Source organism: Mesitornis unicolor, unplaced genomic scaffold (assembly GCF_000695765.1).
Source record: "Mesitornis unicolor isolate BGI_N332 unplaced genomic scaffold, ASM69576v1 scaffold31191, whole genome shotgun sequence".
NCBI classification, from domain to species: domain Eukaryota; kingdom Metazoa; phylum Chordata; class Aves; order Mesitornithiformes; family Mesitornithidae; genus Mesitornis; species Mesitornis unicolor.
This window is the reverse complement of record NW_010166287.1, coordinates 1-24,039: the sequence shown is the minus strand read 5'-3', so window position 1 is coordinate 24,039 and position 24,039 is coordinate 1. Positions and strand designations below refer to the sequence as shown.

Sequence of the window (24,039 nt, the reverse complement as noted above, 5' to 3'; positions counted from 1 at the left end):
CTTCCCATCCCTAAAGTTCTGTGATTCTGTGGTCCTGCTGGTTACACTATTCCTGATTCAAGCCAGGATGCCATTGGCCTTCTTGGCCACCTGGGCACGCTGCTGGCTCGTGCTCAGTCAGCTGTTGACCAGTACACCCAGATTCCTCTTTCCCAAGCAGCTTTCCAGCCACTCATCTCAAAGCCTGTAGTGCTGTGTGGGGTTGTTGTGACCCAAGTGCAGGACCCAGCACTTGGCCTTGTTGAAGTTCATACAGTTGGCCATAGCCCATCAATCCAGCCTGTACAGACCCCTCTCTAGAGCCTTCCTACCCACAAACAGATCAACACTTCCACCTAGCTTAGTGTCATTTGCAAACTTACTGAGGGTACACTCAATTTCCATCTAGGTCATTGATAAATATGTTAAACAGAACTGGCCCTAACACTGAGCTCTTGGGAACACCGCATCTTTCAAGACAGAAGTCTGTTGGTAGAAATCAGGCTAAGAAAATAATGACATAATTATATTTATGAGGCACAAATTTTATTTTACTACCAACTATAAATGGTCTCCTAGTTCCACATAAATTGCAACAAATGAAGCTTCAAGACATTTTAGTAACAGTCCAAAATGAATTTGAACTTCATGAGAAACCATACCTGTTGGCATCTGCACATTTAACTAGTATTGTCTCTACAACTGGCTTGAGAAGTCGCTGTAGTTTAGTCCTCTCTGTTGAAGTATGACAGGGAGTATAAACCAGCATGGCTCTTAAAGTTTTCTAAGAGAAAGGGGGAAAACAATACATATGAAATCAAATTAGCTACATATTTTTAATTTCTTTTTAAAGAGTTGTAAATAATTTTATATAAATTGCATCCAAAATATCAGTAAAGTGCTCAAAAGATAAACAGCTTACTACATATTCACTGTTAAAATTAGTCATGTATTCTTTAAGATTGGAAAAAACCTAGTCATACTGTTAGCACTGTAGCAAGCATTTTCTTATACTTCACCAATGGAATCGTGCCATTTCATGCTTATTGATGATTTTGTTCACTTCGCTTTCAGATGATGGTTAAAAGTTCAAATCATCAGTGACGCTCAACAACAATTACTACGATTCCTGACTTCATGTGTCTCCTCCCTTTCCCTCCCCTTCAGAACTTCACAATTACTAGAATACAACAAGTAAACAACTACTTACTAAAGCAGCAACATACACTTTGTAGACAGGGTCTGCACAGACCATGGACAGCACACTGCAGCAGGATTCTACCACCACATCTCCTGAGATACTGGTTTGAGACGATCCACTAGCTGCTCCCAAAGCTCCAGCACTTGTGTTATTTCCACTGCTGCTTCCAGAATTTCCAGTGCTTTCACCATTAGCCAGTAACAGAGCACCACTAACATCATGGGAAAGACGTCTAAGTGCCATCTCTCGTATATTCCAGTTTCGAGAAAACAAGCAGCCAACTAACTCCATTCCAAATACCTGCCACAGAAAAAGCAACATTACAGGAGTCAAACTGAATAACACTGCAACTTAAGTATCTAAGAAGGTACTTTTTCTGATGATAAATCACCTTAAGGAATGTGACAGCAAAAGTGTGTCAGAAGGTATAGTCTCCTAAAAAAATATTCTGTGAAATGGAACATCATAAATGATAAGTCATCAGCTCTCCAGAAAAAAAAAAACTCTGTTAAGAGAAGTGGGAGGATGACTGAATGGTTTCATTCAGTCTGAATTTTAGTTATTCAGTATGGTGTTTGTTTCTAGACATTGATATAAACAACCCAGGTCCACCTGTACCAGACAAAAAAATACAGCAGAAATATAGGCAATACAAGTTGTCCCACTTTTAAATGTGTGACCCCTGCTCAGCTGAATCCATATCTAGACTTTAAATTTATTTAGGTCATTCGGCTCCTGCAACACAACTTGGGTAACAGTAAGTGTCAACTTTGTATTTATGTGACACTTGCACAAGCAAAACTAGAGTTAAGAATCCTACATTTTATTACATGGACCTTTAATATAAGGCCTGAAATGAAGTTCAAAACTGAAACCTCAGTTAAAACAAGACTGGAAAACCTTCTCTTCTGACATAAGTTAAATATAATTCTTTCCAATAATAATCAAACAAAGCTGATAATATTCAGAAAAAAATTTTCAATTGTGGATCTGACAAATCTAGCAAAACATTCAAAATCAGTTTTTACATCCAAAACTTCTTTCACAAAGTAAAATTACCTGAATCCATGGCTCAGCTAAATCTTTATAGGCAGAAGGGATCTGCTGGACCCCATAATGAGTAAGGTTAAAATTGCTATCTTGGGTTCTTCTCTGTGATCCAGCTGTAGATTGCTGCTGGGTTTGTTGCTGAACCCCACGGAGAATAGAAGAATCCACAGGGCTTGGCAATTCATGACTACAGATTAACAACAAATAGTGTGGATTAACAAATGAAACATTTACTGAAGTAAATACTTCAGCATATTTAGGAACATCAACTAAAGATCCAGAAACACATCACCTGTTATACACAGACTAAATCCTTACCTGTAGAAATCATGAGATCTCCATTTAGATCTACAAAGAGGACATATAAGTGGCTCTCTGTTTCTTCTGCATTCTTCTGCCCCTGGAACACAGCAACAGGATAGTACATACTTCATTTTTAGAGTGTATAAAACCAGAAGACGGCATCATTATTCTTAAGTTTTACTGAAGAATGTTAGTTTCAGGATAAACACTTCTGAACTGAGCCATTTGCAGTAGCCTGGTAGATAGACATTTAAACATTTTTTGCACGCAGTTAGTATTAAAAGGTATGAACTGAAATACAGCACTTTTTTACCTCAAACATAGGCAATACTTTTTCGAAAGTATTAAAATATGAAAGATAGAATTTTATTTGTTAAAGCAAACTGTACCTATTTATATACTTTATTTAATGTAGTATGTAAGTGTACTCTGTAATTCACTATATAATCCTAGTTGATAGTAGATGACATCCATGCATTCTAATGACAAGTCACAGAGGGCTAAAAGTCTGTTCCTAACCTTGCTCTAATCTGACAAAACCTTTTCACTCAAGTAGAAGAAGCTCAAACCTCTTCCTTGCAGTTCAGTTCTTTCTCAGAGCATCATATTACAAACTTGGTTTGTAAATAACTAATAAAATAAGGCTTATCAATAGTACCCGAATGATACCAAATACTCACAAAGTGCTACCAGTCATCACTTAAGAACAAGTTTCTGGTTTTCACTTTGAAAACAAACAAAATCTCCAATGAAAACACACTAAGTTATAATACTTTTGCATATTTAGAGGCACCAGAAATTAGTAAGACAAAGATGGCAACATACATATTGACATGCAGTGGTGGTGCAATTTGTTCCTGCAGCCATCTTCACACACAGTTAGGCTCTCTTCATCCAGCATGCCTAACAAGCAAATAGGGCACATCTGTTCTTCTTCATCCTTCATACTATAAAAACAGATATTTGTGATTGTCAAAGTAGCATATCAGAATTCAGAACAGGCTTTAGCAGCAAAAAAAGATTAACTTTCAGTTCAGAACAGTCACTTCTGAATAACTATAGACTATTCATGAAGCATTCTCGTAAACCTTGGTCTGAGTAAGTAAACAACCAAATTTTTAGAAGCACTGAGTACAGACAACACTTTGTTGAAGTGAAAGGGAAAGTCACAGAACACATGACATCTTTTCAAACTAGGTCAGATACCAATTAGAGATTGAAAGGCCCAGCCTTGGGCACTTATGTTTTTTTTCCCCTAAGGTTTCTTTAAACAAACAAACCTTTGCTTTTTTACTTATTATTTGGTTTTGAAAAAGTAAGAAATGTTTATATTTTGAAAGCTACCCACATTTTTTCCATCACATTCCTTTCAGAGTCACAAGGTAGTCTTTAGCCCTTTCTTTAGTTATAGAAAACTGTAAATACTATTTGATGATCATATGGAAAACTCAAAATTAACAGAAGATTCACTCAAGAATTTCCTGCCATTAACAGAAACAGATACAGTATTCACATGAACACTGATATATATATATATATAAAAAATATATATCAGCAACACACATTGCTTCCGTTTTATTTACTCTCAACTTAATTTTTAAAGTGGTATTATCAGAAAAATTAACTTAAACAACAAGTAGTGAAAACCACAGATTTTAATATATTCCATAACATCATTTAAATGTGCAAAACTAACTACTCATAGTAAAAATTTAAGTTATAGATGGTGTGTGTCCTAAAGTCTGCAAGGAGCCTGTATTTGTTCACCAACCATAACTTTTTAAAATAAAATTAATTTGTATATACCTTGTTTCTATACACATATTCGCTTCTATTTTCTTGCAAATGGTTGATACAGTTTTTTCCCTTGAAAAGTAAGCTTACAGTGAAAAATTAATTTCCACAGCATGTATAAAAACATAACTATTAATTTAAAACTTATTTTTGAAGAATTAGTAGTAAACAAGAAATAACTGCAAGTCAGTAATTATCAGAACTGAGTAAACTTTTATCCTAAAGTAATCTGATGCTCAGTGTTCTCCAATACTACATCATGCAAGATTAGACTTGCACAAAACAGCAACTTATCTCATGGAACCAGTAATGCTAGGAATTAATCATTAGGTGTACTGGCAAAGAACTGAAAAATCTTTCATCCTGTCAGAAATGAGAATTATGCAATGAAGTCCACAATCCAGTGAAGCCAATCCTATGAAAAAAAATGTGTTTTTTTCTACAGAAGGTTTCTACATTAAAGGAATTGGCTTGCCAGATAAGTAGTTCCAAGAGTAGATTATGTATTTAACTACTTTTTAAATGCAATTTATTTACAGTGACACAATTTGACAATTTCAAAAAATAAGTAAAATCAAGGTCATAACCTGTACAACAGAATTACAAATCTGTCTGAATATATTCATCTAACTATATGCTTATTATCACAAAGTAACACATCAAGGTACTCCCTTCAGTTAGGTTTCAGTTTATACAAAAGAAAGCCTCAGTTTAGATTGCCTTCTGTGGTTTGACCTCTCTAGAGGATGTCTAGTTCACTTGCTAATGCAGGCAGAAATCACCTGTTTAAAAAATTCAGTAATATCTTTTCAAAATAAAGGAAAAGAACATCCAAGAGCACTCTTCAAAGTGCTCAAAAGTAGAAGTTGGGGCAGGGGGAGGGAAACAAAAAAGTCAAACATCACTTAAAACTGATAAATAAGGCATAATTTCATATCGCATAAACTATAAAAATCATAATAGTTTAGTAACTCCCTTAAAATAAACACCCAAACATGAAGTGCTTTTCATATATGTGCTTACTTGTGCTTTATGTATTTTATATATATATGTTTACACAAACAGTGCATTTACCCAAAATTTTTTCAATATATTGTCACAGGAATAAGCATTTCTCCAGAGTAGGACAAGAGAAAAAGAAAAATCATGTTTCTTCACTTGTCAACATTTGTACAAGTGCTGTATGTGAACAAATGCACACAAATAGGTTTCTAAAGTTAATATATGCACTTACATTTCAAAGGTTTGTTCCCAAATTTATAAAGCGTCAAAAAAAATTATTTTCACAACTCAACTTTTTCAAACAGAAGGTATAAAGCAAGAATGTACACTTGGTACCACGGTGACTAATGTATGCTTGACTCAATTGTTTACAAATAGAGACTTAACATGACTTGAAATGATAGCAGCTTTGAACAAAAAGAATGTAGGTGATTCTAAACCTCCAAAATTAGAAGAAAACTACAGAATAAAGCTCTTAATTCCTTTAGAAAAATACTAACCTGTTTTCTGAACTAGATGTAGAAGTACTAGATGATGACAATGTATGAGAATTTGACATGCGTGAGACAAACTTCTGGATGGTGTTACGAGATGGAGCTTTGATCCTCGAGCTACGCCTACTGTGATATTTCTGGAACAAACTCTCAACCTAACATCAGAAAAAGATAGCAACAGTTGTATTTATGCTATGAATAGCTTGTAATTAGAAGTAATAATACTGAAGCTTAGCTACTTCCAAAGAAGATCCATTCACCTTCACAATAATGTATTAGCAGTAGCAGCGCAAGGAGTTTCAGAAGTCTTACTAATAAGTAGATCACAAGAAACACTTTACAACAAAAAAGTACTTGCTTATTAAAGATATTAAAAATAAACAACAGCTTTAAATATACAAGCAATTACTTCTAAAGACCCTTGTTCTGTTTACCTTTTACTGTTTAATCAGTGAGACAGATACACAAGTTTGAGTAGAAAATACAAGATTTTAATCACTTACTAAACTGCAGCTCTCTATTAATTCTTAGTTGTCTTTTATTTCCATTTACTTTTTTTCTACTTACAAAGCTCCTGAGACTGAATTAAAGTTATAATTAAAAACATATTCCTGTTGCTTTGAAATGAAAGTCTTCAGCAATTTTAAGATAACGTCCTAAAGACTTCTACTTCTGTTTTAGATTTGCCAATAGATTTATTAGAAATCGATTACCTCAAAGTTCTTCAGTGTCTTTCTCCAGAGCATTGGGTCTGAGGGCTCAAGCTGGAACACCCGCAGCATAACAAACAGCAGATGAATACAAAATGTTCCACGGCCACAGCTACAAGTCTGCAAAGAAAAGTATATGCTAAGGCTCTACTGAAGTGATAATAACAAATAATTATTCCACGTTTAAGTGCATCACATATACATATAAACCACCCATCCACCTCCCCCCCCAAAAAAAAGTAGTTAATGCAAAATATTTCATATAGACACAAATCTCTTTATATGGCTTTACAGAAAGTGTGAATTCCCAAAATATTATTCAGCAATACATATGGAAAAGCAGACTATTATTACACCAGTTTTCAATTTACTTTTAAAACTATTTTTAAAATTTTTATGATTAACTGAAGCTATTGCTATGTTTCATACTGGAAAGAAGTTATGCATATAATCATCACATATCCATAACATGACAGCAAACTTAAGCAAGATGCTGCTTCTTACTCAAAAACCTCAATGCTCCCCAATGCAGCATTGAATTAATATTATGAAAGTCTATGAAAAGGACCTCACTATAGGTATTAATGAAATTATCACACCATTAAAGGAATTACATCATGTGCTTGTCATTTATATATACACCCCATGAATAGAGGAAATGTCTTTCAGAGTGAGTCTAGGAAAATGAAGTGGCTAAATAATTCAGAGCCACTACTAGAAATAAGAAATGGAAAAGACAATAGTGATTATTTCCAAATTAGATTTTTTTTTTATTTTGGTTTGGTTTTGGTTTTTTTTAAAGAAACTTTAGACAAAACTAAGCCTTGCTATATATTTAACAAAATACCAGCTGATCACAGGAGTACAGATTACAACTTTCAAACATTACTGTATAGAACCATTATCACAGGTTGACAACTAACTTGATCTGATTTGGTTTTGAACAGTTTTCCAAGCTTAATTATAAATTAATAAAAGCTACAGACAACGTAGAATGGTTCTCTACCTGAGGCCCAATAAACACTCTGTATTTATTATCAGGGCTGTCTCCTCCAATTAAGAAAGAGTTGGGTCCTATCTGCTGCAGCAGGTACAGCCTGGCTCGCATAACTTTGTTGACGCGACGATTTGTTTCCTCAGGGCTGTATGGAGAGAAGCCATCTGGAGATGGAGCTCGTCGAGGTGGTGTTATTCGTCCACTCTGAAACTACAAAAGCATCATAAGTGTTTCCAGGACAAAGGTAAGTTTAACTAGGTGATGTTTGGTTTTGTTTTGTTTTCTTTTCCTCCAAATGACACAGGATAAGGGAGTGTTCAAAACCTGAAACTACTACAATCTGTTTAGACTGCATGACTTTAAAAGAATTACTTTTCTTCTATGCCGAGAGGTCGAGAAGAAAAACAAATTTTTTAACTGAAGTTTTGCCTGACATAATGACAGAAAAGAAGTCTTTTAAATTGCTTCCATTTTCAAGTCTCCATTGGTTGCCTTACCATATAACTTTTGAATTAGCAGGCATAATTCATTCAGAAGATAATCACAGACTTGTGAATCAATACAGGAATTTATATAAGGTTATAATGCTAATGTATTTCATAAATTAAGAAATCCTATTACTAAGGGGAATACAAGGTAAATGAAGAAATGTTTAATTAAGAAAAAAAAAGGAAAAAGGATGCAGCTTCTCCTTTGCACAATCAAAACAGCTTCCAACTCAGGATGTTTTGTTTTGTTTCCCCATGATCAAAAATTCAACACCCCAAATCTTCCATTAAAATTGTCTTCATTTAAATTCTTCACATTTTTAACATTATGAGATGCATTAATGGCTCTTATCCCATCTCAAATCTTCTGCTTTAATTTATATCCACTTTGAATTTTATGTTAAGATGCAGGTTATATCTGACTCACTGTCCATTAGTTAAATTAAACCCTGAACTCCTAAGGTTTTTCATGTGAAAGGTTTATATTGAATAGAGAAAAACAGTTAAGTAAAAATGGACCAAAGGCTAAATTAAATAATTTGGTGGGTTGCTGTGGTTTTGGTTCAGTTTGTTTTGTTTCTGGTTTTGGTTGTTTTTTTAACCTTTGAACTGTGCTGTAACTTGTGATATTTGTCTCCAGTTCAGAGGAACGGCAGTATATATTTTAATTGATTTTGGAAACCCTGTTTAGAGCAATGGGACAATTAAAGCAATTATATCTTATTCTTGCTTGAACTGCACTGTGAAGTTGTAGACAAGACAACTGAAGCTTAACTGTGGATGAACTTTTTTATAACAAGCAACCCTGCTAGATACTGTGACTAAAAATATTATACTCTTGATCCTCTTTAATGAAGCCAGTTACTATTGCTTAAACCATTTTATTCCAGGTCTTTTCAAATGTAATGATAGATGTAATCATGTAATGATTTTAGTCTTCTAACAATGGCCATACCTGAATCTTCCCTAATCTGTATCTAAAGATCAGTTCTGGAATGGAGGATCATAAATAGCATACCAGGAACACTTCTCTGCCAGAATGTTAATCTGTTCAACAACCCTATTCCCGATGGAATATACCTGTCTGGAGAACTAACATGCAAAACTGCAGGACAAATTACTAGCATGTCTTCATGCAAATCAAGCTAAGAGAACATACATGTCTTCACAACCAAGCATCTGTATCTCTTCCTTTTAATTCAGTCTTGCTTTCAATTTTTATTTCTCAGAAATAAATGAAAACACATGCCTCAGAGTAGAGAATAAAATTCCATTCATGAGAAATGTAAAATAAGATATGCTCTGCATTCCTGACTCAAGTGATACCCTGCCATAACCCCTTTGTATCAGCATCTTGCCCTACACAGGGAAGATTAATTGCCTTTATAATTAGAAGACTGCAGAATATAGTCAAATTAAAAATCACATCACAGCTTGCGACTTACAGGCACTGGAGATACCCTTTTTCTTCTAACACCCGGTGATTCAGATTTAACTGTCCTAGAGGATGACGAAGATGAGCTACTAGGAGAAGGACTGCGTCTTCCTTTCTGTGTAGGTGAAGAAACAGAGCTTTGTCCTTCAGCTTGAGGATCTAGAGAGAGTTTGTGCATTTCTGATCCATCTCCTTTCCCAGTGATAGGCTTCACCACCTTGCAGGAATTAAACCATGTGTTAGAACTACAAATTGATCATTTTTACACTACAGAAAAACAAATTCATCAAAACTTGTTTTGATAGCATTATACAATTAAGCCATTATCCAGACATCCAAAGTTTGCATATTTCCTAGGTTCTAATATTAACATCTATAATAGGGGTTGTCTTACTAATTATATGCAACACAAAAGCAATAATCTTTTTCTGTTCGTTTGTGCTAGTTATCACAGCAACTGATTTGATTCTCAAAGTACTTCTGTAATTGTCATTTATGGTATCTCTAAGGACAGCAGTTCCCCCACTTGGGTAGTAGGAACCAAAGAATATTTTTTCTACAGGCATTATATGCTTATTAAGAGCTATAATGTTGGATTCGTCTGTTATATACAGTATCAGTTGAGAAACACCAGGGTTGCTATTTCTATGGCACAATACTTGTTGTAAAATAATAGTTACTTTAAACCTGGAGGCAATGCAGCATTATTAAGGTGCAGTGCACTGCATAAGTACCCAGGTTTTCTGCCTGCCATACAAGTAAAACAGCTCCAATGCACCTGGTACCTGAGCTGATCACTGTCCACAGTGCCCTACTATATGAATAGACATATGTGCTCAAGCAGAGTGAACATATACGTTTCTAATACTGTGCTTTGTTGCACGAACACTGAATTTTGACACTGAAGTATGGAATAATTCAAGGCAACTTTCATCTGGTTGCATCTCATGGATTATGTGTGTCTGAGAAGAGTAAGGACCCTGAGAATCAAACTGAAAGTAGTCACAGCAGGCAGAGTCAGTTTTAGCTCTACATTTCCCCATGTCTTTGAGGCCTGACTCAAACGTGGAGGGAAGCTCCAACTAACACTTCAGATTAACAAAGCAGACCTCTCCGAGAAAGTTCCAGATGTCTCTGATTTAGGAAAAAAATGGAAGGGGCTTTTCCTGCTCAGGGTATATAGGGAAGAAAAGACATCCAGACTCAGTGCCCTTCTACCTGATGATTTCGACTGCATCCACAAGGTCAAATGCTATTTTAAACTGAAGCATTTGACTCATCCAACTGAAGCTACTCCACTATCCAAAAAAGCATTTCAGTTTCAGCAGGCTACAGGGAGAAGACGACAACGAGGAGGCTGTGGTTTAGCAGTTAGGCACTACCCAAGAGAAGAAAAACCTGCATTTACAGCCTTGATCCAAGTACCCATCACTTTGCTCTAAGAAGTCACCATACTAGGTGTATTGCACACCTGAACTCTTCAGAAGCCTTTGTTGCTACTGTTTTTAAATATACTGCTACCTGATTATGAAAGTGAACAGAATAAAGGAGAATTATAAAACACAGCACAGCCTTTTTTCCTTCTTCTGATTGCTGTAATGCTTTTTCTTTCCTGGGAGATCAGAATGCAGATCCATGTGCCCATGGACAAGCTACCAGCTGCTAGTGCTTGAAAATATCTAAAGTGTAGAATGGTAGTAACTGAGAATCTGGACCACCAAAAGTTATATTAAAAAACCCAGAAACCTTAATTGAAGTGGGCTGAGCAGGGAAACAATTTCAAGCTATGCAGTAACCAAAATGCATTTAAAAAATTTTAAAGCAAAAACTGTTTTGTGTTATTCAATCCTTTGAGGTATTGCCTTTTTGGCACACTTGCAAGTATTTTCAATGTTCTCTCTCATGATAGAAAGTTAGCAACAGAACTTTATTTCTGTTCTAGAAAAGCTGTCCCCACACTTGTTTACTGCATCAGATGATCTTAGCTTTAAATTAGCACTTCCATAAAGCGGTATATGGGACTGCTATATACATCAACCAATGCAACTACACTTATAGGTAACTAATTGCTATTAATTAACTAGCACTATACTGAATAAAATTGTAACAATGCTTAACAAGTTTCAGGTTTGATCTGTCCACAATTTCTTAAAACCCCTCCTGAGCCATTTATACAAAATCATTATCCAAAAGGCTAATAGAATACTATGGCATCCAAAGGTTTGCAGAGTTGAGACTTGTGTGAAAAAGTTATTCAGCTTTGGTTTTTTCTGGTTCAAGTAAAGTTGCAGTTTGTTTTTATCTCTACCAAAAATTCCATATTCTTCAATTATAATACATAGAAAATATTAACATTTTCAAACTAAGGAAAAGTGAAGTCTTAAAACCCCTAAGAATCAAGGGATATAGTGCAGCTTGGCATTGAATATAAGTTTTTGCCTAACGAACACGAGCAATTTTTGTTGTTGACATTAGAGGGCAGTGTTGTCTCAGTATAATTTTATACTACATAACTAGCACAGCTATAGGACTTTCTTAAAAATAAAGCTTAATAAATGTGTACATTTCAGAAAGTCAGCCAGTTTCCTGTTAAAAAGCTCATAAAAATGAACAGGAAGACCATAATTTAAAGTATGCAGATTCTTAAGATAACAAGGTTTCTAATAGAAAGAAATTAAAGGGATTTTTATTTGTAATAGCTGTTACCGATACTGCCCTTCCGTCAGTGCCACTTACCACTGGGCCTCTCCTGTTTTTTCTTTCCAGCCATTCATGCTTCCATGCTGGCATGCACGTTGCCTTGAGTTTCTCCCTGATCATGCGCTCTTCTGGGCGGTCATCCATCTTCTGCAACCCCCTAAGGGTTTCTTTATTCTCCATCTCACGACTACAAAGAAAAAAAAATACAGTCATAAGTACAATTATTTTTAGTTAAAGTATAATACTACAACATTCTTAAGCTTTGTTCTGTCCTATTCTCCCTCTTCTTACAATGCAGCAACTAAAACATTACTTTCAACTGACTTGTAGCAGGCCTCTTAAGAGTTACGACTAATTAATTTGCTGGTCTCTTGTTTGCAGCATACCTGCTTTGAGGGCTATTTCTCTAAAATGCGTGTACTGCTTGTAACACTGAACACCCAGTAAAAAGGATGGTCTTGGCAAATATTAAACTAATACAAAAATTATCCTATGTGTCATGTCATTCACCAGAAGTTTCACAACTGTTGTGATGGTTCATGTGTTCCTTGGCAATTTAAAGCCTGCAATCTCTATCTCAAAATAATTTACAAAATGAATAAAAATTAATGGCAAAAAGTTTTCATATTCATAGGATGCATAAGCATGAAATTATGTATGTAGTGCCTCTTCCTATATGTGAACTCTTCCTCAAAAAAGAAGACTCGTAGACTAATGCACAGTAAGGATGTTTAAACTAGACATAGAAGCCATGAAAGTAAGGCCTTGAGAGTTGCTTCCTGAGTGACTGATGACTTAAAAGCACTTCAAGGCAGCTATAATTATAGCAAAATTAAGAGCAAGTTTGTATCTGTAAAATGAAACTGTAACCCATTTGGGCTTGTACTTTTATGACCTACAGCAAAGTAGGTGCTTGTGATTGCCGGCAACAACAAAAGAGCAAAATAAAAAATACAATCAGACACTGAAAAACAAATATGAAGTCTGGAAGATTTCCTGATTCTGTTGAGCTATCTGCTATTGTCACCAAGAAAAATCAAATTCTTAAGCAGCAGCACATGATCTCCAGCCATCTTCCTGAAGCAAGCCACCTTTAAAAATAAGCACACTTGATTAATCCAAATCTCAGAATGAAGTTTTATTTCAAAAAATAAAATCACAACTTAAAGTGGAAGACTATATAATAATCTGTAACTACTGCTTTCATGCATGAAGTCTTCAGCTTCTAAAACATTTAGCTATGCTGTGAAAACCACATTTATCTACTGTATGACAACCTACAACATATTCTCTATAACATTCGTTGGAATAAGATGATGCTAAAATCACAACTTTTATCTTCATCAGCAATGTATTCCTAAGTTTCATTTATCAAAAATCCCTACTTAGAAAAAGGTGAAGTTTTCACTCACCAGAAGGAACACTTTTTTTTTCTCCTACCCTCTTTCATTGTACAGACAAAGGAAATAAAGTATTCTGAGGCAGGAAATAACTCTTCCTGTTCAGTGCTGAAACGTAATAAGCTGATGGATACTGTAAACAAAATACATTTTCTTTCAGGCAACAACTAAACCTACTGTTTATAACTGATTTTAGACACTCAGAACTACGTCTAGCAATTAAAAGCTTAAAAATGTTTATAAACAGAAACACAGTCCACCTAAAAATTAATGCTTTTTTTCCAGAGGTTAAGCATCAATGCTTGCTTAACTTCAAAACTAATGCAAGTGACTTAAAAATTATTTTTGCCCCAGCACTGAATTCCACACTATTGCTTTCCAGAAACAGAGACAAAAAAAACCTAGTGATAACTCCTGAAAAACGAAGATGAAATAGCAGCAGGTAGAGTCCAAACAGAGAATGTGCCTAAAAGTTTAAAATAGAGGAATCACTACTGTGTAAAAAGGATCAATTTTACATTTTTTCCTCAGTCAAAAAGGTATCAGTTCAAAGCCAAAATCAGCACAGCTCTGAAATAATATAGGTGCAAGCTGGAAACACAGAGTTACTCTGGTTTTTATATTAGTTACTACATGGTATTAACCATCTCAGTTGCATGAATACTTTGTATACAAGACAGAAAACACTATCTCAGCAATGAAAGAATTACACACCATTTCATTTGTTCGTATAGCCATGATTAACTTCCCAACTGACATAAAAAAAGTCTCTTAGAAGCCCTTGGACTTGAATTCATGAACAATGTAATACAACAGTGGAGGCTTCACAATCTGTGCTTGTTCTCTAAAAAGCAGAAGCAACTATCTTCCTCTCATGTGACAGCTAAACCGATGTGCTCTGGCCTGCACAAAGGACTCTTGTGCTTTTCCTTCACGCAGGTGGGAAAGGTCAACCACATCTGAAAGCTTTTGCTTAGAAAACCACAGTTATCTTTTTTTGCAGAACTTAAATACTATCTGTAACTTTATAGAACACAGTTTCTGAAGTGCTCAAGAAAACTTCGTTTTTTAACTCAAGCTTGGCTAAAATATCTATTAAATACCCTTACGCTGTTGAGTCTGCAAAACAAGTATTTTTCCTGTGACTGCTCAAAGCTCCTGCATACTGCAGGACACTCTGATTTTGTGGCCTGAACCTGCAGGGCTTTTATCATTATAATTATTTTTTAATCTAAAGCAAATCTCCACATCTATTCCAGGCAAGATTAAGTTTTCCTACAAGACAGTTCCTAATATTTCCTAGGTTGCCAGTCTCTGTATCACTGCACCTCAGCACAAAATAAAAAATCCAGTGCGTACTCCAGCAAGGCCTTGATTCTGCGGAGTACAGAGCATTTTTGCTGTGTGAAGACACAGCACAACTTATTCATAAGTTAAGGTAACAATGCACTTCAGTGATTGCCAGGTACTGCTTTATTTGAAATACAATAGATTAATGTACTGCATGGAAACAATTTATGGCAACATCTTCTGCAATAAAGGCAGCAAAACATTGTCCTTTGTTTCCATGTCTTAATTTTTTTAATACTCGCAAACAGTAATTGCACAGTTATATCACTAACAACTTTTTCTCTATGGATCATTGATTCAGTATTTTAACACAAGGTATGCAATACAGATGTTATTTGGCTAACTATTTGTTATTGTTACAAGCAAGATTTACTTCAATGAATTTAATATTAACTCTCTGCAAATATTTTTATTACAAAGAACATATAATGGTATATGAAAGCTGAATTGTAGCTTCAACTAATCTTCCTGTGCTTCTCAATGTTTAGAAAAAGTTAGATGTCTTCGCTTCTCTATTACCTTATTTGGGCAAACAGCTTTATCTAATAGACTTCATTAGCAAGTTAGCTTTGCAGCAGTGGTCAAACCTCAAGTGATCACAGAAAACATCCAGCTTTATCAGAACAATCAATGCACTTTACAATACGCTGTGAGAAGAGCTCAGGGTTTGATAGAAAAGCACCACGTGAGAAGGAATGAATATGGGAGAAGTTACATATTCTGCTCAGCGCAAATGCCGTGTTATGGTGACAATCAATACTGGGATGCACAGAGCACATTTTGGGGGCCTTAAGCAAGAATTAAGAATACAGGCACTCTAGCTACCTGCAACCCAACCCTGAACGGATCTGGTGAATGCTGGGCTACTCAGCTGGTCTGGAGGCATGGAAGGAGCAGCATTCAGCATGGGGAGCAGGGATAGAAGAGTTAGCCATTTTCTGAATTGAGAAGGTCAACAATTAGTATTTTAGATAACTTCTTGCCACAACAGTGCTAGTAGTTCTTACAGTTTCTATTTTGCCATTAAATACTTTTAATGATACCAAGATCAGTTAAAAAAATCAGATCAAGACGGGCAAAGCATGTTTTGTCCTCCTGTCAGTCTCCCATTCCTTCTCCTACTTCTCACATTTATCATGTTCCCGCTTGTGTCCATTCTAACAAAGCAAAGTATCAGTCATGGCACATTCTATTCAAACAAAAAACTTAACAGGGAACTTTCTCAACCTGGTACTAAATGGCAGCAACTGCTACTTAAAGACAGCACTGAAAACACTACTTCATAGAGACTAATGAATCTAGCTTCCTAAAATAATTACAGGGATTTTAGCCAAATGTTATGTAAGTGTGAAATTAATTACTATTCTTCTGTTAGAGTAGCTGACAAACATAAAAGGGAAAACAACAAATAATATTTATTTTTTCTAGCTGCCACAGCTTCTCCAGTAGCAGTTCATAGTCTTCTCTTAAGAATAAGATAGGCTCTGTTCATTTGGCCAATTCATTCTACATTAGAAACACCTTCATATTTACCTCAAATAAGTTTGTGTCTTCTGTGTATATTTTGAAATATAAAATACGAACACAATTCTGTAATTAAAAAAATACAGAAAAAAATGAATGGTGCCCAGATGTAAGGAAACAAATGTAACACCCAGCAGGTTCCTGTGAAACCTCTGCTGCCCTCTGCATCCCAGGCTGCAGTGTGAGAGCCCCTATTAGAAAACCCCATCAGGTGACAACCACTGCATCTTTACATCAAAGTAGTGTTAGAAATGAAAATATATCCTATCTATTCCAGCATTTTCCTGTAAAAGGGAAATAAATCTGTACAGAACATAAAACAGGAAAGAAAACCCTTTCTAATATTTGGCTCGAAATAAAACAAGAACTACTGAGTCTACACCTCTACTATTTTGGTAACAATTATTATTTAGTCCCAGACTAATACTCCCCTTGTTTTCTCTCCCTATAAAGTCATTTCATCCAGCATCTCTCTTGAAGACTGTTATGTCAAAAGGTGCATTTGTCAAAGAGAGCATTTTACTACTAACAGGTCAATATTCACAACTAACACACTAACTCTACAGACAGAGCCATCACCTTCAGTGGAACCTCACAGGCCCTGGTCAAGAAGCATCTTCCCCTTAGTGACGAAGGCTCAGGTGTGCAAAGATAGATGTCTAAAGTTACAGAGTTACAGTTACCTGCTTAGATTTTCTAACTCAAATAAAGTCAAATCCACATACTTGAAATATGCAAAACATTGGATGGATTGCCTACTTTGAAGCCACCTAGTCATACTTGGAGATTTTGGCACTATTCAGTAGCCACTGAGAGTCCTCCTACCAAACAAGCCAAGAAATGCTAGCTTCTATTTAAAAGAGATGAATGCTGCAAACCTAATGAAATGGGCTTCCCTCTTCTGCAGGTCTCCTAAGGTGGCTATCAGACATCTTAAATAAGTATTACAAAAGCTCCAAGGGCTCTCTAATCCTTCCTGCTGTTATTTAGTCACCCAGTACCAATCCAGGTGCAAGGTACACATGCTGTGGTGTCTTCAAGATGTAAAAATTGCAGTTACGCTGCATGATGTCTGAGACTCTGCACTTTCACACTGAAGGCTTGCAGAGGGAATCTGGCATTTTATCTCTGTAAAACTAAAACTTTACGCCATTACTGAGCAGAATCTATAGAAATTACAGGAAGCAGATAATCTATATTGAGACTCAAAGCTACTAATAATTGTGCAGCCTAATTATTTTCATGATTTTACGTGTTTGGACTATTATATATGAAGTATGATAATACAGCTCACACAGAGATTTGCAAGTTTATTACTGTAAAACAAACTTCAGAATCTCAACAGAGAACAGAATCCAGCATGCCTAGATCATGTTACGGCAACTGAAGTGAATACACAAGTCCTGCCCCCATCCCTTTGCAGTATACTCAAGGAACAGCAGTAATGTCATCAAACAGACAATGACTGGAATACAAGTGCTCACTGACAGTCAACTATGTGATGAGTTCATCTGCACCAGGTTATAGGATCTCAACTGTGTCAGAAAGGGAATCCCCCCCAGTATTGCATATTGGATGATTGTCAGAGTAAAATGTCTCTACACAATTCATGGGATAGTAAGTTTCTTAGACAATTTAACTCCCCAATCCCCAACAGAGAACAACAAAATATTTTACTAAAAAATAAATTATACTTTGTATCAGCTTATGATAATAGGGATAAGCAGATAATCCATGCATGTTACATTTTCCACCTCCAATTAGAATGGTGAAAATAAAATAGCATACAAACAAGTATCTTGGAAACTATGAGCTATGTAGACTTTCAAAAGCTACAACCTATCAAATAATTTCTGGAGGAGTTACGAACAAGAAGAGAATGTAGACTATTCTACCACCGTTCAAAACAGCCAAATTATCAGCAGATACGAAATGTTCAAAGATTGCTGCTGGAAAGAGAATCTCATCTCTCAGCAAAAGATAATAATAAACTATCTAAGAAAGCAAATAAAAAATTAAAGGCTTATAAAAATGTTATTTCTAGCAAAGAAACATGACACACTAACATTTAAGTCTTAGTGACTGGTTAGGCAGTAAAAGGTATTTATAGCAAACAGGGAACCAAACTTACTCTTTTCAAAACAAGTCAGTCTGCAAACTATTCAAAGTTAAATTCAAAAAGTCAGAAAACCTAAACTCTGGCCTTACAGAAAAAAATAAGAAGTGATAAAAATTATTCCTCACCAGGGCTATATTTGTTTCTTAATGTACACTGGTGACAATTATAACAAATTATCATTGTCATCTATTAGTTGTACTGAAGTAGCATTTAGGAGTCATGAAGCATTTTGCTCCAAAAGCCAAAGAGGACTCAATATTTCCACATATATTTTTGGCTCTGGCATAAAAAGCTTTCTTGAGGGGCAGAAATAAAGTAAAAAATCCTTGCAAGCCTATTTTGAGTAACTGCTAGGTGAAGAAATACAACCCTACAGCAACATATTACAAGTTTTCACCCACTTCTGGTGGATCCAGTGGTCAGCGTATTTTCCATGAACAGAAAGTCACAGGTGAACTGTCTCTCACTGCAAAGACCCAGACTTAAGATCTGCAGTTCCTCATCTCTCACACTCAACACTCACAGAGCGCTCTCCACTGTACAGGGAGAGCTCTGCCTCCCTGTGAAACAAGGAGACCTTTCAGTGGTATCTGTCAACTGATCTAGACACAGGCCAAGCATACAGTAACTACACCCACATGAACAATGGCAGCTATTACAAATGTTTATTTTTGTAAGATAACAAGCTAAAATGTCAAAAAAAATGGCAGGAAAAGGTATTCAAAACTTCTGCAAGCATATGGCTAAAAATGGTTATAGTTTCAGTAACTCTCATTTCAGCTTCTTTAAAATCCATAGCATAAACAGTAAATAAGTACAGGAATCTTATCTGATAAGGAGGTGGGTATTTAGTGAGGTAACTAAAAAGCAAAAGAAACTTAAAAAAAATAAAGTTGTTATAAAACAATATTCCATAATAATCAAATCATTCTGCGATAACAAAGCAAGGAAGCCAATAATGGGACAGCAAGTATATGGACTACTTCTTAACAAAAATCTCATTTTTTCTTATGATCTTCAGTGTATTCCTGATTGAAGTTTTATTTTAAAACTTTGTCACATTCATATCTCAATGTACAATGAACAATATACTTATGTTTTTGATTTATCATAATGCATACTTCTTTAGAAATGGAATTTGTGCTACTAATTACAAATTACTTACTGCCAGAGTAAAAATGTAGTTAGCTCACATCCCTCTGATATGGGCCAGGATAAAAGGGTATCTTCACTATTCGCTTAAAAATTGACATAAAATTACACACACATTCACACAGCAGTTTGAAGACAAAACACTAGAGAAGCACCCTTTTACAAGTTTCAGCTTGTTACCAGCGATTTGGAGGAGACAGAGTTTGATCAGAAAGGCATTGCATTCAAGTTTCAGTACAGTCATTCCCTCCCAGGCTCCTAGATACAATACATTCTCTTTTAAGCAAGCACCTGGGAAAAAGTTTCACAAACCACAGGCACCATGCCATAACAGATAAAAATAACATTACATACATCTAGAAAGATGCATAAGCATGAAATTATATAGATATTACACCTATGCAAAACATAGTAGTATATGAAAAATAACAGTATAACTGCATTAAAAAAATACTGTGCAACTCCAACTGGAAGGAGAATCAACTGTTTATACAGTATTTGAGGGAGGATGTAAGAAGTAAGAGCTATTGGGTTAGCTAGATACCATCTTTCCTATCTGTGACACAATCTTAAGTAAAACGATAAAAATTAACTTATTTTTATCTAGTAAGATACATATGGTCCCATTAAGTTCAGGTTCATGAAAGAGCAGCAGTATTTGACACAAAGTGGTAAGTGTTAGTTTAGAGAGACACTGTTAGTGAATAAAGATGCCTTAATTATCTTCAGATTTCAGTTAGGACACTGAATTCCAGTGGATTACTGCCGACCTCCAGCAAGTTTTGAGGGCCATCAAGCACTCTGTCATCTGTCTGCTTACTGAAACCAGTGCTCAGTAAATACAGCTCTACACTCCAGCCCTCTGCAACCCACTTAGACCACACTCATGAGTTCTCTAGACCAATGGCTTCAGTAATCATTACAGGAACAGTAGTATGTGATTTTTTTTTTTAAAGCAAACCTACACTTTCTGCAAGAGGCTATCAGATAACACTTTGAATTCAAATGAAATAAATACTATGGAGGAGCCAGGGGTGGTGTCTTCACTTCTGCCTTTCAGCAGTCTACCATAAAATGTTTTGTCTACATCTCATTTCTTGCATTTATATTTGAAATTTAACAGCAATTTTTGACTCAAGGATAGTATTTTTAGGATTCCCATGCTTGCCAGCTACAAGAAATCTTACATTGCTGAAGCTACAAAATAAGTATGATTACAAAAAAAAGGTGCATTTGCTTTTTTTGTTTTTGTTTTCAGTGACAATGATCTCACACAGATTAAATTCCCTTAAAAAAGGAATTTAAATGGAATTACAATGATGCACTTAAAATTTGAGTTTGGTTTTATTTCCTACTTGTTTTAAATATTTAATACTGACAACCAGAGATGTAAAGTACTAAATACCTCATTTATTCCAAGTATATAACGTCAGATCCTTCTTTTAAACTATCCGCCCATTTAAACTTCTTACTTCATCACAAATACACTGTCAGTATTCAAGCTTACAGGTTCTGACTACCCGTATATTGTTGACCAGTTAAGACACTCTTTACCATTTTAAGACCCTTGATATCAATTTTTCTTCAATCAACTACTCAGACCATCTTTCAGGCAGCTGAGAGAATAAGCCTGGGGCCTACTCAAGCTTTTCAATTAAGATAGTCAAAGCAGAACTGCAAGACAGACTCCAGGCTGTGAAACAACACCCAAGAAAAATTTAGTTAAGAATTGTCATGTAGTTCATCCATGCAAAGTGACCCTGAAAGGTATAGATAGGAAAGTGGTTATTAACTATTTGTGCAGTATCCTCAAGTATTGCTTCAGCTGAGACAGAAGAACTCAGGGAAGTCCATGCCTTCAAAGAAAAAAACATTAACTTAAATGTACTCAGATTTTAAAATTGCTCTCCCACACAGCCCAAAAGACAAAGAGTGTTCTCCAATACTGTACACTAGGCTTTTGTGGACTACTCATGTAAGCTCATCAATGCAATCCTCAGACATCCATCTTCTATCCATAATTGCATTCCCCCTCTACAAATCAAGTCTGAAATTTAATGGAGCAGTTCTCTGGAATCCTAACACTGTGTAACAGCAAGGCCCTTTCACAAATATGTTCAATATAAGGAAGAATGTTGCCATTCTCCCACATGAAGTTCACAATGCTTAAGTGTTCATGTACAGCAATGACAAGGTTTCCTTTCTTCATCCCTGCCTCTCCACCCAAAGGAACTAATTTAAAAAACTGATATATATCATACTTGGCCAGGCTACCATGAAGCACTAATACTCACCTGAGCTTTCCAATGAACAGTGTTCTGCTACCCTGAGATCAGAAAGACAGAACATACTAATGCTTTTGTAACAGTAACTTTACTAAGAAAAATTAAGGTATACATAAACGTAAACTTTATCCAATGTGCCAAAATTAAAAGCACTTTTGATAGGTTGAACAATCACTTAGCTACCCATATATGAAATGGAAGAGAAGCCTCCAATCACCCATCTGGAAGACGACATTTCACTACTACACATGAGAAGCAAGGCCATATTGAAATTAAAACTACAAGGAACTGAATTTTCTTTAGAAAGCTTTCTTACCAAGTTCAAGTTAACAGCATGGTTTTCAAATGTCTTGTTTTGCAGACTTTATTTTTCACTGTAAAATTATACCTTTGTACAGAAAAGCCTTGCTTTTCTTATTTTTACAGAATTTGTGAAATAGAACTAAGCTATAAACCCCGGAGAAACATGTAGGCCTCTGGTTCAGGAATGCTCGTTCTAGAACATAAATAGTCAAATAATCCAAGTTCACCTCTTTTTTTTTTTTTGAAGGTGTCTTCCATCACTAAGCAGATTTGGAAACAAATAGTAACATTTATGTCGTAGCATTTCATACATTTATATTTGACCCTTGAAATCTTTAGCACACAAGTCCGTCAACAACACACTCAACTGAAAGCACTTTCTTGTCCCAACTATTATTTTTCTACATTTTTCAGCATGCCTCCCTAAAAAAAAACAAAACAACACACCCAAGTGCTACCATCCTGAACCTGAAATAGGGGAAATAGGGGAAAATACTGAAAGAAGGGAAAGACACATTACAAATATTTTGCTTATATTGCTCTGCTTACTAGCTGTCACCATCACCTGACTAACAAGAACAAATATTATTAGGAATTAGTAAATACAATTCAGGCATCAGTGGAATTGAAAATACTTTTGCATTTTATTTAAAATGGCTCTAGAGAAACTTCAATCCTGAAGAGCAGAGATTTTATTCAAATTATCCCTGGTTTTATTGTCGTAAAGAAGTATCACAGCTTTGATTTTCAGCTTCACATGTATTAGCACTGTCCTTGGAAATTTTTTTTATCTTTTTTTTTTAAGAAAGGTGTTACAGGGCAAGTTAGAGCTATACGGGAAAAGCACATAAACTGTGTCAGTTCCTGGTATGAGTGTCTCATTCCTGAAGAGATCATAAAGTGAATGCGCCTCATCTTAAACTTTGTTGCCACCATTAAATTAAACATTTCAAAAACTCCACAGAGAGCCTGCTACACAAACCCCTATGTACAGGACAGTAGTTCCATAGCTCTGGCAAGTTTCAAAAGCAAGACAGAAGCACTTTGAATGCTGCTGCAAGCATATCGCATGTATCCCCCCCATACAAGAAAACTAATACCAACTCACCAGGGGCTGCAGGGGACTCTTTGCTCCGGCACATCACCTTTCTTCTCTGACCTTGGTGTCTGTGGAGTTGCTTTTCTCACATCCCACTCCTGTTCCCACTGCAGGTTCCATATATTTATTTTTTTCCCCTCTTCAGTACATTATCCAGAGGTGCTCCCACTGCTGCTGACTGACCTGGCCTTGGCCAGAGGCATGTCTGACTTCGAGCCAGGGAAGCTTCTAGCAGCTTCTCACAAGAGCTGCCCCTGTAGCCCACCCTCACGACTACCAAAACCCCACCACACAAACCCACTACACTCCCCCCCATCTGCCATTCCATATCCATTAAGGAAAAGCCAAGTTACTGCTGTCGTGGGTACTTCAGGTTTTTCAATTTGGTTATGGATCTAAATCTCGGACACAAACAAGTTTTATAGATTAAGATGCTTTTAAGCATGAAAAAAATACACTGGATATTTAAAAAATAATAATCAAACAGCAGAGTCCATAAAATATTTATATGCAGGTAAGATCTTGAATTTGCTGCTAAAATGCTCTTAGATCAAGTACTAATATTAGAACTAGAGTGATAACAAGTCTAGAAATGCATTCCTAGGCTCTGAATAAACAGGTATATATGTCACTATAGAGGGAGAAGGGGCCAGA

The 24,039-nt window shown here is 35.7% G+C and overlaps 1 protein-coding gene across 1 annotated transcript; it reads right to left on the bottom strand.

Annotated features, from left to right (window-relative positions):
* Positions 1-641: 641 nt before the first annotated feature.
* On the bottom strand, positions 642-12,336 carry LOC104548799 (mitogen-activated protein kinase kinase kinase 1-like; the record flags this gene model as incomplete). The annotated part of the gene is made up of 10 exons (XM_010194918.1): positions 12,190-12,336; positions 9,464-9,670; positions 7,540-7,740; positions 6,537-6,653; positions 5,830-5,978; positions 3,359-3,480; positions 2,549-2,630; positions 2,240-2,417; positions 1,190-1,480; positions 642-763 (listed from the first exon to the last, which is right to left on the bottom strand). Coding segments are annotated over exons 1-10 (1,613 nt in total), but the record flags the coding sequence as incomplete, so codon positions are not given.
* Positions 12,337-24,039: the final 11,703 nt, after the last annotated feature.